We start from the raw sequence: 18,833 nt of genomic DNA, 5'->3' as shown, positions 1-18,833 counted from the left end.
ACCTGTCCACCTCCTCCTGGTTTTCTCCCGGGAATCGTCGCCGTATCTGGTTGCAGTGGCGGCGCCAGCATTGCCCCCCATCTGTTAGCACCTCGTACGACACGGGGCCAGTGACCCTGGTGACTGTGGCAGGTACCCATGCAGGGCCTGCCCCAAAATTCTTTGCGTACACTGGGTCCTGGGCCTCGAAGGTCCGGGGGTTCCGGCCTTCCCCCACCACTACCTCATCCTGAGTTCTATCGGGGTGCAGGCGGTCCAATCTGATTGCAAGGCGCCGACCCATTAGTAGTTCAGCGGGGCTCCGGCCAGTCGTTGAGCTGGGGGTGCTGTGCTGTGCTAGAAGGAATGTGGCAAGGCGGTACTCCCAATCCCCTTGCGTCATGCGGCGAAGGGTGTCCTTGGTGGTCCGCACCATGCGTTCTGCTTGGCCATTGGTGGCAGGGTGGAATGGCGCCGAACGGATGTGGCGGATGGCGTTCTGCGCTATGAAGGTTTGGAATTCTCCTGACGTAAATGCAGTCCCGTTGTCTGAGACAAGAGTGTCAGGGAGCCCGTGGGTTGCGAATAGCCTGCGTAGTATCCGGATGGCTGCGGACGTAGAAGTGGACGGTACCAGTGCGACTTCCAGCCATTTGGTGTAGGAGTCCACCACTATGAAGAATGTTTTCCCCTGAAAGGGGCCAGCGAAGTCCACATGCAGGCGTGACCATGGTGCTCGGGCGGACTCCCAGGACTGGACTGGGGCCCTTGGGGGATCTGGGCAGGATTCTTGGCAGGCCTGGCAGTGTTTGACCCAGGCCTCTATCTCTCCGTCGATCCCCGGCCACCATACATAACTCCTGGCAAGGGCCTTCATTCTTACTACCCCTGGGTGTGTCTCATGTAGGGCTGTGAGGACCCTTTTGCGGAGGGGCTGGGGAACAACGACCCTGCTTCCCCATAACAGGCACCCCTTGTGGGCTGACAGTTCATGTTTGCGGGTTGTGTAGCCAGCGAATTCTGGCCCGGGGCTGCTGCTGGGCCATCCCCTCCACACCCAGTCCAAGACCCGGGAGATGACCCTGTCTTTCTTGGAACGGTGTGCAACTTCTTGTGCCTGAATGGGGCGGTCGGGAAGCAGCTCCAGGCTCATAACCTCTTGTGCAGGTGCTGGGTCGGGGCCTGTTTCCGGTAGTGGTAGCCTGCTGAGGGCGTCTGCATGGCCCATTGCCTTCCCAGGTCGGTGAATCAGTGCATACTGGTAGCTGGCAAGGAAAATTGACCACCTGAGGACGCGAGGAGACAGCACTTGGGGGGTCTGCTTTTCGGGGGCAAACAAGCCAAGCAACGGCTTGTGGTCAGTCACCACGGTGAAGGGCCGCCCGTACAAGAAATCATGGAATTTTTTTACTCCCTTCACAATTGCCAGCCCCTCCTTGTCTATTTGTGAGTAGTTCTGCTCGGTTGCGTTGAGTGTCTGGGAAAAGTATGCTACCGGTACCTCTCTTCCATCCGGGAGTTGGTGTCCCAGGACAGCGCCAATGCCATAGGGTGAGGCGTCGCATGCTAGCACCACCGGCAGCCTCTCGTCAAAGTGTGCCAAGACTGAGTTTGAGACAAGCAAGTCCTTGACTGCCTGGAATGCAGCCTCCTGGCGCTGGCCCCACACCCAAGGGGCCCGCTTGTCCAGGAGTCTGTGTAGGGGCTCCGCTACCACCGCCTTGTGGGGAAGGAAGGAATGGTAAAAGTTCAATAGTCCCAAGAAGGCCTGAAGTTCAGTCTTGCTCTTGGCTGCTGGGGCATCACAAATGGCCCGTACCTTGTCCCCAGTTGGGTGGACCCCTTCTGCGTCCACCATAAATCCCAGAAAGTCCACCTGAGGCACTCCTAGTAGGCATTTTTCCCGCTTCACCTTGAGACCCGCCGTCTGGAAACAGTGCAGAACGGTGCGGAGGCGGTCCTCAAACTCCTCTGGTGTGGGCCCGGCAATCAACACATCATCGAAGAAGGGGGTGACGCCAGGAATTCCTTTAAGGAGAGAGTCCATTAGGTTCTGGAATATGCCTGGTGCCACGCTGACGCCGAATTGCAGCCGCTTTACCCTGAACGCTCCTCTGTGCGTCACAATCGTCTGTGCCTCTGCTGTGGCCTCATCTACTGGTAGCTGTTGATATGCTTGGGCCAAGTCCAGCTTGCCAAAAATTTTCGACCCAGCCAGGGTGGCAAGGACATGGCTGACCACTGGCACTGGGTATGCATGGGCCGTGAGGGCCTTGTTTATGGTGCATTTGTAGTCTGCGCAGATGCGGACCGAACCATTAGGCTTGACGGGTGTGACGATTGGGGTTTCCCAGGGGGCATTAGGCACCGGCTCCAGCACTCCTTGCTCCACGAGCCGGTCCAATTCCTCGTCTATACGGGGTTTCAGGGCGAACGGGACCCGGCGGGCCTTGAGCCTGACCGGTCGTACTGCGGGGTCAAGCTGTAGAGCAATGGGGGGGCCCGTATACTGTCCCAATTTCCCATCAAAAACCCCCGGAAATTCCTTGCATATGGCGTCCACGTCCACTTGTAAGCTAGTGTTGTTCACCCCGGTGACGGCTAGCCCCAGTGGTTCAAACCATGCCAATCCCAGTAAGCTAATGTAGGGGCCCTTGACCACAAGCAAGTCCAGTTGCCGCGTCCGCCCTCAGTATTGCACCCTGAAGGTCCCCACCCCCATTGTGGGGACCTTACGTTTCTGGAAGTCCCGGAGGGTGAATGGGGCCGGCCTGAGTTTGGGACCCCCAGCAGGACACAGTTTCCTTAAGGTCCTTGCCGAGATTATGGATAGAGTTGAACCCGTGTCAAGCTCCATGTGGCATGGGGCGCCCTCTATCTGTACCTCTACATAAATTTTCTCTACGTTGGGGTGGGGCAACTGGTATACCTGGAAGTCCATGAGCTCCGTCGAGTTGCCTTGGTGCGTTGGGCCCCGGGACCTGGGGCTCTTGGATTGGTCATCTGATGCCTGGCGTCGGGTGGGCCGAGCTCGACACACCCGGGTGATGTGTCCCAATTTTCTGCACTGCCTGCACTCTGCGTTGCGGAAACGGCAAGTCCTCCTCTCGTGACTTTCCCCGCAGCTTGCGCAGTTCCCTCCTTCTCGTCGAGGCAGCTGTGGTATGTGGGCTGCTTGAGTGCGCTGCTGTACTCGGTGCACCTCCTCCCTGTCAGATCCTGAGTCGTCGGTGAGGTCTTCGTGGTGGACCCTCGGTTGGGGTGGCAGTCTCGGCCGTGCCTCTTGCGTCGACCTCTTGGCAGCTTCCGTTGCCAGGGCCTCCTCCAGAGCGACCTGGAACGTTAGGTCCTTCTTCGCGTAGAGGCGTCGTTGCAGCTTCTCATCCTCCAGGCCACCGACGAGGCGGTCCCGAAGCATGTTCTCCAGCTCTGAGAAGTTGCAGAACCGGGCAGCTTGGCGGAGAGAGGTCACAAACCCAGTTATGGTTTCCCCAGGGGCTTGCCGCTTTGCATAGAAGGCATTTCGACGAGCCACCACTGAGGGCTGCGGCGAAAAGTGCCCCTTCAGCTGTTCCATTATTGTTTATATGGAACAGTAGCGACGCCTTCAGGCGCAAGGAGAGCCCGGGCGATTTCAAACGTCTCCTCTCCACAGACGCTGAAGAATATCGCCCTCTTTTTGGCGTCTTCTTCATCGGTGACCCCTTTGGCTTCTAGGAGGAAGGTGAAACGGGAGGCGTACGCTTCCCAGTCTCCAGATGCTGGGTTGAACGGCGAGAAGCTGCTGTCGGTTGCCATTCTGAGTTCCTTGCGCCCCGGAGCTGAAGCCTGGATACACGGTGCGAGGCAGCGGTGCGGCAGGTTGTGGTGCTGCGGTGCTGTGTGTGGCAGTCAGCTCAGCGGGATCCCACCCTCGTCGCCAGTGAAATATACTCAGAGTCGCAAAGTGATTTCATGCTCTTTATTCAGCTCATAGTGGTGAGGAGGAATGAATGAATATCCCCTCAAAGTATCTGCCTTATATACATTATTTACACAATAGGCTGCACATGATTGGCTAATTCCGGAATTCTACTGTAAGCCAATCAGGTTGTGGATTCACTTCTATCTGGAGCATGATTGGGTGGTTCCTGCCAACCAATCATACTGCTGCATTGTTCTAGGACCAATCAGACTGCTGCATTCTGAATCCTATTGTTCTAGGACCAATCAGACTGATGCCTTTTCGATCCTATTGTTCTAGGACCAATCAGACTGCTGCAGTTTGGATCCTATTCAACTCAGTACATAACACGTCCACTCGACCAGAAAGCTCTCCAAGTGATGTACAAATAAAAGCATAGCTAAAACACGGCTAAAATACTTAGGTTACAGTGAGCCACAAAATAGCTCAGGTTTTTCATTTGAAAATGTCACTCCCATTTGGCAGTTCCTTCCTCTTATCCGCGCATACTTTTTTTTTTTCCAGGCCATCGTGCAGCACTGGTTCATGTTGTATAAAAATAAAAAGGACTATTGAATATCCCCCATAGTTTTCTATTCATCTGCTTCAACAAAATCCTGCTGGAAGACTGGAAATGGCTTGCTTTGGTCCTCCTCCCCAATGCACTTCATGGACATGATATTATTGATCCTTCTGAAGTATTTCTTTATCAGCCTGGCCTTGGAAGTTGCTGAGCTACACCCAGGAAGTACTGAAGCCTCTTATTTCTATTGAATGTAATAAGTTGTGGTCTTGAGCTCCTTGGAGAATTAAGTGTATACTAAGTACTGCACTAAATTGTAAGCGGGATATTCGATCAATACTTTTCTGTATCACAAGAGGCTAATCCAGTCATAAAAGGATATTTAGATCTGTTTCTGGAAGTTCACAAGCTTGTAATATGAAGCTACTGTATAAGTTTTTCCAGTGGACATGCAGAAAGATGGCTTCTAGCATTTTCCACAGGAAGTTATAAAGTCCTCACATCCATTTGAATTCTAAACATGGCTGATTAGAAAGCAGAGTTCGAGTTGGGAACATAGGAAACTGCCTTTCGCAGGTCAGAGCATTGGTCCACTCAGCTCAGTCTACTCTGATAGGTAGAAGCTCTCCAGGATTCCAAACACAGGTCCAGCTCCAAGGGCCTTCTGGCGGTTCCCTCACTGTGAGAAGTGAGGCTATAGGGAGCCAGGCAGAGGGCCTTCTCGGTAGTGGCGCCTGCCCTGTGGAATGCCCTCCCATCAAATGTCAAGGAAATAAACAACTATCTCACTTTTAGAAGACACCTGAAGGCAACCCTGTTTAGACTGGGGTAACCGAGTCATATGGATAACATATAAATAAATTAATATTAATATTAAAGATATCTAGAATTCTAAAGAGAAATATCATTGAATAGGAAATAGATGTTTAAGAATGAAAGTGTTAATGGTTAATGGCATTGTGATCTTAGGACATATTGCTTACCAACATGAATATCCCAGAGTTCTAAATCTGATTTCTTTATTGACAGCTGCACGAGTTATTATAGCTAGGAAGTGGAAGGGGCAAGGTGAATATAAAATGCAAGAATGGTATAAAGAGGCATGGGATATAGCAATTGATGATAAATTAACATGTACAATTAAGGTAAGATGGGGAATATGCAGGAGAAATGATTTTGAGGAGATATGGAAGGTGTTTGTAGAATTTGTACTGTTAAAACACAAAGGGGTCAAACCATCACAAGAGGTGTTGATATTTTGGGAGGTCGGATAGTTACAATGGAATGGTCTTGGGGTGGGGTGAACATTTTTATTCTTATTTATTTATTATTACTTTGTCAAAATAAAAAAAGATTTATTTTTTTTAAAAAAATCTGATTTCTGAAGCTATGCGTAGTTAACCCAGTATTGGCTAGGACACTGCTCAGGGGCACCAGTGCAGCTAAAATATAATGTATGAATGTGGGAAATCTATATGCTCATTCTGGTGTAAAATTGCCTGAAGGGCACGGTTCAATTCTCAATCTACACCAGCTGGTATTGAACTTGGAAGACAAAATCAGAAGAAGCATTTGAGGCCGAGGACCTTGTTGAAAGAGATGCGTGATAGGAAGGTGACTTCTCAGTGCCTCATATTTGATCCAAAATAAAATGGATGTTAAGAGAGCAAGACTAATTCTACACTGAAATGAGGAGGACTGTGGACTGAGTCACTAAAATGTCATGCAGATAGAAAGTCTGTAGCGCTTCCATTAGAACTGTAAATTATTAGGAAGTTATTAGGGAGTGCAAGAGAGAAACATGACCCTTATCACATAGACAGCATGAGCTCATTATAACCGAGACAGATAAAATCCACTTTCAGGGCTAGGTAGTAGCATGCGCTGTTGCATTAGAAAGTAATATCTGGATCCGAGTTGCTTCATAAACTCTACATTTGGATATTTGTTTTGCCAGTGTCAATGCCAGTGTCTTCGTCTTTGTGATTGATTTCGGGTGAGTACATGGAAGAGTCAAGCAGAGTTCACTGTAGCCAACATGAGGTGGACAATTGTACGGCATGACTAGATAAATAACAGTTCGGAGCGGGAAGAGAAAGAATGCAAACCTCTGCACTTTGGAAGGAAAATTGTTTGCTGAGCCGCCAGGGCAAATCTAACTGCCTGAATATTATTAAATGATGGCACAGCAATGATATCAATCTCATATATCCAATCAGGGTGCATAATTAAAAACATAAACTCCTGTGGGGCTGACAACTTATCATAAAACAGTCCCCTAATTCTCTGCCAAATCTCTCTTCCTTGTCTTCTGGAATGGAGAAGCCTGGAACTTGGATGAAGAGGTTGCAGATGAGCTTAAAGGTTGCACACTTCAGCTAGTTTCTCATCGTTCTCCTGTAGCACGAGGGGGATTCCGTGGTACCATTGTACGTGGTATTTTACTTCATACGGATGGCTCCTGCTCCTAAGACTTTGAAACAGATAGTGGGGAACAGGACAGGGAGAGAACAATGCTAGAGTGAAAGAAAGTGAGCAAGGGTCGTCATGAGTAAGGTAAAAGGTAAAGGACCCCTGGACGGTTCAGTCCGGTCAAAGGCGACTATGGGGTTGCAGCGCTCATCTCGCTTTCAGTCTGAGGGAACCGGCGTTTGTCCACAGGCAGCTTTCCAGGTCATGTGGCCAGCATGACTAAACCACTCCTGGCACATGGAGGACCGTGACGAGTGCCAGAGCGCATGGAAACACCGTTTACTTTCCTGTTGCAGTGGTACCTATTTATCTACTTGCACTGGCATGCTTTCAAACTGCTAGGTTGGCAGGAGCTGAGACAGAGCAACAGGAGCTCACCCTGTCATGGGGAATTGAACCACTGACCTTCTGATCAGCAAGCCCAAGATGCTCAGTGGTTTAGACCACAGTGCCACCCGCTCGCTAAAATCAGAAGGAGATGCCTTTCAGTGTTCCACCTAGGGTGGAGGCACAGGTGATGACAACAAGAGAAAGGGCCTTTTCACTGGCTGCACTGATTTATTAAAACAACCTGAAACATCCCAAATAAACAATCACACAATCACTGATAGGTCCACCTGCCATTGTGAGGCTCAAAGCAATGAAGATGATGCCTCCTCAGTTGTTGCCATTGGCTGTGGGTTTCTTGTGATGTCACAAAGGCACTTGGCAATTGAGTGGATATAAAGGCAGGCCAAGGGGAAAGCCCTTTTCTATTTCCAGCAGGACACACCTGGCAATGGATGTGACATTCAGCACTGCCCAGGTTTCTTTCACTTGGAGGAGGCAAAGTGGTGAATGGAAGGAGGCAATCCTCTGGCAGTGGGATGCTAGGGAGCGATAATAAGGCAAGTTTGCTTGCTTGAAGGCTGCTGGTATCTGTGACTGGAAGTTGGCAGACGTCTCATGATGGACCTAACAGTAGCTTCTGGCACAATGGGACACTGTGACGGAAACCAGAGCACATGGAAATGCCATTTACCTACCTTCCCACCGAAGTCGTTCCTGTTTATCTACTCGCACTGGCATGCTTTCAAACTGCTAGGTTGGCAAAAGCTGGGACAGAGCAACAGGAGCTCACCCTGTCACGGGGATTCGAACTGCCGACCTTCCGATCAGCAAGCCCAAGAGGCTCAGTGGTTTAGACCACAGCGCCACCTGTGTCCCTGTCATCATGTGTACAAGTTTGGTGACAGGTGGGGAAGAGCTCAGAGGATAAGTAAAAAGCGGGGGGATGGGGGATGGGAAGGGTTTTGAGAAAGAGGGAAGGAGGGGTGGCACCACATACAGGTTGGGAGGAGTAGGCCAGGGAGCAGTCTATTTTTAAACAAGGACAGAAAACTTCCATCATCTTCTAGCCATTATCCTTTTTTTTTTTTTTTAATGTAGGTGCCCGATTTACAAATGGTCATATCCTAATATTTTGCCCTTCCCAACATTGTGAGTCTTTGTGTCTCATTTTCTTTTTTTTAAAGTCCTGTACAAAGTATAACTTTGTATAATAGTCGTAGTAGTTCTTCCTCTTTTTTTCCATCACCGTCAACAGCACAACTGGCCAGAGCAGCTGTGGCAACTCAATCAGATGGGTGGGGTACAAAAAATAAATTGTTGTTGTTGTTGTTGTTGCTAAGAAGCTCTGTTTATGAGGAACAAAGGAACATGGTAGACTGCTATGGCGATTAGTATAATTTCCTGCCTTGCTGCCAACATTTACCTCAGAAGCAAGCCACATTTTTTTTTTAATAGGATTTACTTCAAAGCAAATGAGCATAGCCTTCCCTAATTGGATGCTCTCTATATGTTGCTGTACTACAATTCCCATCATTCTGGACTAACGTCTGTGTGGGACAGAGCTGTTGGGACTTGTAGTCATTTGAAGGGCTCCGCATTGGTGAAAACTAGTATGTGGAGATGCATCCTTGCATGTTTAAATTTTATCAAAAAATAAAATACAGAGAACAATAAGTTGCTCTTGAATTAGATTTGGGGTTTTGTTGTTGTTTACTTCTAGAAGTATTATTTGACAAATTGCAATCCGCTTTCTTTTAAACGCAAGGTTTGAAAGGACAATTTTATGGAGCTTTGTAGATAAAAGTAGCCTCTGGTGCTTTTAGCAGTGCAGAGAAGCAATTCATAAAAATTAAGAACAATAAATAAAATGAATAGCCATCATGGCATGCCTTGTGTTTATTTAAAGGCATAATAAAATAAATACAAACAGAAAGACCACCCTTTAATAAATGGATGGGGGCTACAGAGAAATTACTGTTTTAATAACAGAGGATTTCCAAATCTCTCCATTTCAGCATCCCTCTGAGGAGGCTGAGGCCTCAATAGGAATGTGAGGCCAGGAATAAAGGAACATGGTAGACTTATTAACTTGTAGAGCACTTTCTTTAAAAAGTATCCTAAAGCTGGATATTCTCCCAAGGTAATATTTAAAAATGATATTTAAATGTCTCAGGTACTGCCATCATGTCCAAAGCTAATGTATTTGACAACCGCCCTCCGCTGCCTTATGATCAGCCTTGGCATTGAGTGAAAACCTTGAACATAATAAACTGAGTAGTTTTTCTTGGTTAGTCTTTCCAGAACAAATTCTAAGTCCATATTTCTGGCCATATTTTTTGTGACCCTGCAAAATACTTTTTGCATGGAAGGAGAAACTCATCACCCCTTGTCTTGCAGTTTTAAAGCAACCATCAGTCTAACAAGACGTTTCCTTTTCCTTTCTTTTTCTGCAAGGCATTATCAACCTTGCTAAATATGATCTCTTCATTCAGGATGCTATTAGCAAAGTCTCAATTGCAAAGAAATATAATCTTTTGAAACTGGTTATCCTGGACCATGCAAAAAGCTTAAGTGTCACCCCACTGGTTTTTTTTTTTTTAAAAAAAAAATCATTCAGAAAAACCATATTTTTATTAATAATTTTTGAAATCTGTAGAACTAATTCTGTGCCTTTCTTGCTATGGCTGGGCTACCATGCAAACATTTAAAATCTGTGAGAGTAATTATCTGATGTGTCTTATTTCTAAAACATAAAATGTGAATGTCCTATACATGTGCTTTATACTACCGAGGGAGACACGAATACTGTCAAATGACTCTGTCAAGGGCTGGAGTTTCAGGGGGTGGGAAACAAGGCAGAGAGTTGAACTGCTAAGTAGCTGGACTGGCAAGCAGGTGACAGAGACACAAAGGCAGGTAGGAGCACTCTGACGACAGCTTGAACTGAGCAATTCATGGTACTAAGACTTGGAGGGCTTTTAGGGCCAGTTAGACCCCATTGGCTCCTCATGTCAGATGATCCCTGCTACACTACTCACTATGTGAGTGGAGAGCAAGCCAGTAGCATCTTCTGGCAAGCTCTTACAGTCGGGCCCCTGGATCTTTCATTCTTGGTATACAGTGGTACCTCAGGTTACAGATGCTTCAGGTTACAGACTCTGCTAACCCAGAAGTAGTACCTCAGGTTAAGAACTTTGCTTCAGGGTGAGAACAGAAATTGCGCAGCGGCGGTGTGGTGGCAGCGGGAGGCCCCATTAGCTAAAGTGGTACCTCAGGTTAAGAAAAGTTTCAGGTTAAGAATGGACCTCCAGAATGAATTAAGTTCTTAACCCGAGGCACCACTGTATTCAGCTTTTGGCAGAACTTCCAAGTGTCCCTATTTTTCAGGGACAGTCCAGATTTATAGAAGCCACCCTGCTTTCTGATTTGATCCCAGAATGCCCCAATTTTCCTTAGGACACCCCTATTTTCATTGGAGAAATGTTGGAGGGTATGGAGTTATCCGACCCCCTAGCCATCTGAAGGCTGCCCTGTATAGGGAAGTTTTTAAAGTTTGACGTTTTATTAAGTTTTTATCTATGACGGAAGCCACCAAGAGTGGTTTGGGCAACCCAGGCATATGGAAGGAGTATAACTAGTAAAATAATAGTAATAATATGGTGCTACTAATAATAATAATTGAATAAAAGGTAAAGGGACCCCTGACCATTAGGTCCAGTCGTGGCTGACTCTGGGGTTGCAGTGCTCAACTCACTTTATTCGCCAAGGGAGCCTGCATACAGCTTCCGGGTCATGTGGCCAGCATGACTAAGCCACTTCTGGCGCAACCAGAGCAGTGCATGGAAATGCCGTTTACCTTCCGCCGGAGCAGTACCTGTTTATCTACTTGCACTTTGATGTGCTTTCGAACTGCTAGTTTGGCAGGAGCAGGGACCGAGCAACGGGAGCTCACCCCCTTGTGGTGATTCGAACTACCGACCTTCTGATCAGCAAGTCCTAGGCTCTGTGGCTTAACCCACAGCACCACCCGCGTCCCTTAATAATTGAATAGGACATCCCTATTTTCATAGGAGAAATGTTGGAGGGTGTGCCTTCGGTGCAGTTGGTACAGGGCAGTGGTCACGAATTTTGGGGGGCATATGAGGATATTTGGAATTTTGAGAGAGGGTTGCAGGGAACACAGAGCCGTGAATCTGCTCCAGCAAAAAGTAAACAGAACCTGAGCTCTTGCATAACAGTAGCAGCAGGTGCTGCCTAGTTGTTTGCTGCAACCCTGTTGCAAGCTGCTGCTTGTCTTAGAGGGCCCCAGAAAATTCCAGCAACCAGCTACTGCAACAGAGCCTGTGGTCTAAACCACGGAGCCTCTTGGGCTTGCCGATCAGAAGGTCAGCGGTTCGAATCCCTGTGACTAGCTGAGCTCCTGTTGCTCTGTCCCAGCTCCTGCCAACCTAGCAGTTCGAAATCACTCCAGTGCAAGTAGATAAATAGGTACCGCTGTGGTGGGAAGGTAAACGCCGTTTCCATGCACTCTGATTTCTGTCACACTGTTCCGTTGTGCCAGAAGTGGTTTAGTCCTGCCTTTACAACGTATAAATCCCAGTGTACATTTTTAAATCACAACTTTACCTCAGAAAAAAAACCGATTTCTCCACAGATGCAAGCTGCAATGTGAGGATCATGGAACATAATGTAACCTTGTGCTCTTTAATACACCTGTCACACCCACGTCATACATTTTAAATCACATTAAATACTTTCAAATCACTCTCAAATACTCTCAAACAGTCATGGCTTCTCCCAAAGAATCCTGGGAACTGAAGTTTGTGACTAGTGCTGGGAAGGGATGTCCTAACAATTCTCAGCACCCTGAACAAACTACAGTTCCCAGGATTGCTTGGGGGAAGTTATAAGAGTGTTTTAAATGCATGATTTGGATAGGAAGTTTCAACAGTCAGAAAACACAATTGTGCCTTCTTCTTTTTTGCATTCTGTACCTCAGGCACCCATTGTGCCTTTCGGGGGACGATCAAGGTATGATATACTTTGAGCTACATTTTACAGAGGGAGTGGAAGGAATTTGGCATAGGGCTGCCATTTTAGTTGACAGCTCATAACACGTTCCACCTTTAGAGCTGACAAAAAGTTACAAACACAGTTATTATTTTTCACCTTTAAAAGGGGGACCAACCTTCTAAACCACTAGCTTGTTTCCTGGGTACATTTTGTACCCAAATACAACAGGCAATGTCATAAGAAAATGACATTTTCCAGAGCACTAGAGACTGCAGTAAACAAGAACGCTGAGTTGATCCTACTTTGATTTTATTCTCCGAAAATCTTGCAAGAAAGTGAAATATGCGAACGGGCAGGTGTTTTGAAAGGGCATCATTCTCTGTAGCTGCCTTATGCTAGCAAATGTTCTCTACCCTTCCAGTAGAGGAAAATCTTCCCACTTGCCTGCCATTTGATCAGCTGGAGTCTTGATCTAAGTCAAAGACTAACTAACTTTAATGTTCAGATTTCTTCAGCGACTCTGCAGGCATTTCCCAGTAGCATGTTTTCACACAGCGAGGCTTTCATTGTATCACCGCTCTTCATTATTCACAGCATATTCAGTCACGTAGAGAGTGAAGATCGCGGGGCTCATTTTTCATTGGCACCACGCTGCCTTGCCTACTCTGTTGGCTGCCTGTTTAGAGCTTGCACATTCCCGGGAACCTGTGTTTAATACTCTCTCTTCCTTTCCTTCATCCCCATCCATCATTTGTACTGTAATTATTGTTTATTTTTTTTTATCAGCTTTAGTTATGGTGTTGCCCCCAGAAGCTGCTTGGATCAATGTGTGAACGGGTTGTGCTCACTTGATTGATTTCTCACCCCCTGTATCTGCCACCAGACTCACGGTGGAAATCTAACCAAGTTATTTTCACATTTTAAAACAACTTCTGGGAACTTTGGGTGATGCGATTCATTTGAAAGTTTGCAGGAAATATAAACCTATATTAGTAATTATTTATGCCCCACCAACTGGCTGGGTTTGCCCAGCCACTCTGGGCGGCTTACAGCACATAAAACATGGCAAAACATTTAGCATTAAAAATTTCCTGACACAGGGTTGCCTTCAGATCTTAATAATCAAGTTAATGCCCTATCTTCATTATCCGAAAGTTGAGTATGAAAATGCAATATGAATATTCTTATGAGAGACAAGGACAGCTATGGCAAATTCAATATGTTTTTCAAAACATTTTTTCATGTTTAAGAGAAAATTATATGAAAATAATATATCGTTAGTATCTAACACGGAGTAAACTGGGGGAAAATGTATAAATCTAAATCAAACAAGTGTTGGAAATGTAAAGAGAAAGAAGATTCTTTTTATCATATGTGGTGGTCTCGTAGTAAGGTTAAAGTTTACTGGGAAATGATAAATAATGAATTGAAAAGGATGTTCAAAAGAACCTTTGTAAAAAACAAACAAACCAAACAAAAACATCCAGAAGCCTTTCTTTTGGGAATTATAGGGACAGTACTACCTAAATTGTATAGAAATTTATTTATTTATTTATGTATGCTACTACAGCAGCCAGAATGCTACTCGCCCCAAAATGGAAAGAATTCCAAGTAAAGGAAGAATGAATACAAAAAACTTATGCAGAAATGGCAAAACTTACTGGAAGAATAAGAAATCAACAAACTTTTTATAAAATAATGGAAATGCTTTATTGAATATTTACAGATAAATTGCAAACAGATAAAAACATTGGCAGGATTATTGTAATAACCTGCAGTTTCATAAGAGTATATATTTAAAGCAGATCATTAAACAAGCAAATTCAATGAATTTGCATATGCAGAAGATATTAAAAAATAAATTTAAGGAACCACAGAAAGAGGGGGAAGGAAGTAAAACTTTGAAATGTTAAAATGATTGTAAAATTAACGAAATGTATAAACTTGAAAAGTACAGTGGTGCCTCACAAGACGAAAAGAATCCGTTCCGTGAGTCTCTTCGTCTAGCGGTTTTTTCGTCTTGCGAAGCAAGCCCATTAGCGGATTAGCGGATTAGCGCTATTAGCGGTTTAGCGGTTATTAGCGGCTATTAGCGGCTATTAAAGGCTTAAGGGATTAGCGGATTAGCTGCTAAAAGGCTATTAGCAGCTTAGTGCCTTAGAAAAAGGGGGTGGGGAGCGAAAAAAACCCCCCAGGAATCGCAAGACATTTTCGTCTTGCGAAGCAAGCCCATAGCAAATTCGTCCTGCGAAGCACCTCCAAAACGGAAAACCCTTTCGTCTAGCAGGTTTTCCGTCTTGCGAGGCATTCGTCTTGCGGGGCACCACTGTATAAATAAAAAGTTTTTTTAAAAAAAATAATAATTTGTTTTTGTTTTTTAAAAAGCATTTTTACAGCACTTCCACTACCAGGATGTGTGGGAAGCTGAACATCAGGTATGGATGCTGCAATGATAGTTATGGAAATGGAACTCACCCAATAATGCCAGAGGAACACTCTGCAATTTTGGGAATAAATAGCGATTTTCTCCTCTCTTTTTATTTATACAGTAGTACCTCGGGTTAAGTACTTAATTCGTTCTGGAGGTCCGTTCTTAACCTGAAGCACCACTTTAGCTAATGGGGCCTTCTGCTGCCGCCGCACTGCCGGAGCACAATTTCTGTTCTTATCCTGAAACAAAGTTCTTAACCTGAAGCACTATTTTTGGGTTAGCAGAGTCTGTAACCTGAAGCGTATATAACCTGAAGCGTATGTAACCTGAGGTACCTCTGTATTTTATTAGTATGGGACATGCTGGGAAGTAAGTCCAATGGAACTCATCGGAACTACTGGCTAAGCAGTTGTAGCTGGTGCCCATAGAGACTGGTGGTTCCCTGAATCAGATAAGTGCTGGAGATGTAACGAGGTTGAGGGTACATTTTATCATATGTGGTGGACTTGTAAAATGGTATTGGGAAATGATATATAATGAACTGAAAATAATCTTTAAAAATACCTTTCCAAAAGAACATCCCCAACAAAAAGAGCTTATTATGATGAACTTATGGCAAATTCAACACTTTTTAAAAAAGCATTTTCACTGCACTTTTTAGGTGGAATCTAGACACGTAAAAGACTTAAAGAGAGGGGGTGTCAAGGAAGGATAGAACCTTTTTTATGTACGCCACAACAGCAGCAAGAATACTCATCGCAAAGTATTGGAAGACACAAGATCTACCCACCCGGGAAGAATGCCAGATGAAGCTGATGGACTACATGGAAATGGCGGAAATGACTGGCAGAATCAGAGACCAGGGAGAAGAGTCGGTGGAAGAAGATTGGAAAAAAATTAAAGTATATTTACAGAAATACTGCAAAATTAATGAATGTTAGAAGAATGCTGGAATGAAGCTATATGGTTTTAGCAGAAATGTTATAAAGAATTAAGCAAAAACTGATTGTTAATGGGCTAAAGTGGAAAGTTTAAAGTTAGATTGTGTTAAGATAAATTATAAACAAAAAATTGAGAAAGAGGGAAAGGATTTGCTGAATTAGCTAACTTGAACTAGAATACAAAAAAGGGAGGTGGGAGGAAGTCGAGGAAATAAGTAAATGAAAGATAAAGATATGGAAATTGGATGTGTTCTTTAAATGTTTTAATTTTTTGTTGTTGTTTTGATGTATTGTTCTTTCTTTTTATTTTCGATGTATTGTTTGTTAAATTTTTTATTGCTTTTTTTTCTTCTCATACTTTTTCTTTTTTTGTAACTATAAAACTTCTAATAAATATTATTATATTAAAAAAAAAGACTTAAAGAGAGGAAAGCTGTCAGACAGTGTCAGTGTCGCTTCCTGGACTGGTTGTAAGTCAGAAGGCAGGCAGCAAGGCAGTGCCCCATTCACCCCAATGAAGCAGCCTCCACAGCCCCCCCCCCCCATAGACCTATTTAGGATCAAGCAGTTGGCATTAATGGACTTTAGCTTGGCTTCTCAAGTCCTTACAGTGTACAATGTAACAAATGCACAATGGTGGATTCTCTTTCCTAGGAAATATCAGTTTGGGAAAGAGGAGGAGAGGCTGGATAAAGATGTAAGAAAACAAAATTTGCAGAGTCGTCATGGACTTTGAAGAGCCACAAACCCAGGAAGAAAGGGAGAAACATGCTAAGATGAAAACATGTTTGGCAAATCCTCATCAGTTATCAACTCCCGCCTGGAAACCTATGTCCCCACTGTGGAAGGGCATGTGGATCCAGAATTGGCCTCCACAGTCACCTGTGGTCTCACTGTTAAGATTGTGTTCACGGAAGACAATCTCACTTGGCTACGAGTGATCACCAAAGAAGACACCGAGGATGGTTAACCTGTGGTCCTTCAGATGTTGCTGGACTCCAACTCCCATCTGCTAAAGCCAGCATGGCCAGTGATCAGGGATGCTGGAAGTGGTAGTCGAACAATATGTGTAGGCCAGCAGGTTAGCCACACCTGCCTTAAACAGTTACCTGGTTGTATCAATGTCTATGTGTGTTGTGTGTACTGGCAAACTGGTATAGCACTGAAGCTGTAGGCAGCGATAGCTAGTTTCCTAGAAGTCAGTCCTATAGAACTCAGTGGGACTTACTTCTGAGTAGGAATCTATAGGCGTGCCCTATTGATCTTCAATAGTTGGGTTTTCCTTGCTGTAGTTACGGATATAATTGTGTCTTTGTTCCAGCATCCAACAAAAGAACTCATCACATGGCATGGCTGTTGCATGTCGAGGTCCCCAGGGCCACCCCAATAACTCACACATCACACCAAAATTTTTGTTTAAGGTTTTGGGCATAATTTTGGCCACAACTTTATTAAAATACAAACATGTGAGTGGTTGCTTAGGCATTGGTTGCAACTATCTGCCCTCACCGTGGGGGACAGACTGACATTCCGCACGCCTGCAAAAGTCAGAAAAGGGGAATACACTTGGGGGTAGCGACGGAGCAGGGAACCTGCCCTCAGCCCTCCCCAAATGCAGCCAGGAGCTCTTGCATGGCCCGAGCCCCCTTGACAGGGTGGACAAGCAATAGTTAGCCCCCGATTCCTTTAACGGAATCCCTTGCAGCAGCAGCATTAGAGGGGCAGGCACAGCCAATCCATGCCCCCCAATCAACCAAACCATAAACCAATGCCTAACCGCAACCTTACAAGTTGTGACGATTTGTTACGCAGTAGACAAAAACCAAATGGCCCCAGCCAATCAGCCAGATGGACAAAATTCCTACTGGGCCCCTGCCCCAAGAGCAGACGACCCCATGACAGGCATAGCAAGGTCAAGTGAACAACCCTAATTCTAGGGAGGGGGGGACGGGCAATCCGATGCACGGGCGAAAAGAGGAAGCCCTAGCCTCGTGCAAGGAGTTTTAGCATTTCTGCTGTCAATCAATCAAATGGCAACATTAACTTCTTCCCAACAACAAGGGAAGCCGCAATCGCAACAGTGGCCAACGGTCAATTAGCCCCCCCCCCAACTTTGGAGTGTCCTGGCGGCCCCCACCACAACATGTGCTCTCCATGAAGGAGAACACACACTATCCAGGAACAGTTTGAAAGCAAGTTCCCTGTAGTAACTGTCTCAGAGAAAGTAACCCCCAAGCTGCATGAGAAAAAGCTGCTTTTTGACACATTTTTCAGTCCTATGTTCCACTTTCGGGTGACCTTTAATCACACCTTGACTTTTGCTGTAAATTAGATTCCTTGCACCAAAGGGGTTCTTCCTTTCTCTCCAGTTATCTGCTGCCTATTTCATGGATTGTGTCATCTTTTTTTGATGGAGCTTTGTTCTTCTGCAAAGTAAAATGCCCCATTCTTGCTAATTCCCTTTGTATCTGTCTCAGTAGTAGCTTTTAAGGCTGCTAAAAATATCGGCGGAAACTAAAGCGTACGGGCAATCAAGCTTGATGAGATAGTTGGAATACAAAACACGGCTTTATTCTGGAAAGAGTTTGAACTTGATAATGCTTCTAATCCCAAGCAGTAGTTTAGATACTCATCTAATGTGATGGCCAGAGATTCAATTAACATACCTTTGGTATGATCCTATGCAGTATCTTCTCAAAAGTAAGGTATAAAGTTAAGGAGCCATAATAAGTATGTTTAGGCTTACAGTACAAAGTTGCTATCCAATGCACAATATTTGGAAAAAGTCCCATTGAATACAGTCAGAGTAGGGCTTGGGGAAGAAGGAATTCCTCAAGGTGTGGGGCCACCACTGAAAAGGACCTGCCCCGTGTCAGTCTCTTCAACCTTAGCAGCAGGTCCAAGTGCCTGAGAGGTCTTAGTTTGAAAAAGATGATATGGTTATAGGTGGCCCTTGGCATAACCTGATCCTAGAACATTCAGAATTTTAAAGATTAGTTCTAGCACTATAAACTGAGCTTAAAAATTAACAGGTGCAAAATTGAGGTGACATGACGAATAATGCTTTTTGCTCGGTTGGGAATTGTGCAGACTTATTTCAAACTGAAGTGACAAAATTCTGCTTTTGAAGGTTTCTGCTCTGATGTGCTTCCTGTGATGTTTGTCACATGAAGCAGTTCTAGACAAATGGCTCCCTATCAC

The 18,833-nt window shown here is 45.3% G+C and overlaps 1 protein-coding gene across 1 annotated transcript; it reads right to left on the bottom strand.

Moving 5' to 3' along the window:
• Positions 1-1,923: 1,923 nt before the first annotated feature.
• Positions 1,924-3,556, bottom strand: LOC310660280 (uncharacterized protein; the record flags this gene model as incomplete). Its single annotated transcript, XM_083404605.1, has 2 exons — positions 1,924-2,007; positions 2,909-3,556. The coding sequence occupies 2 exons, from the start codon at positions 3,554-3,556 to the stop codon at positions 1,969-1,971; spliced, it is 687 nt and encodes a 228-aa protein (XP_083260731.1). The 3' UTR covers positions 1,924-1,968.
• Positions 3,557-18,833: the final 15,277 nt, after the last annotated feature.

Source organism: Podarcis tiliguerta (genome assembly GCF_965153285.1).
Source record: "Podarcis tiliguerta genome assembly, chromosome: 11".
Taxonomy (NCBI): domain Eukaryota; kingdom Metazoa; phylum Chordata; class Lepidosauria; order Squamata; family Lacertidae; genus Podarcis; species Podarcis tiliguerta.
Note: the sequence above shows the minus strand (reverse complement) of the source record. Positions and strands in the feature narration are given on the sequence as shown.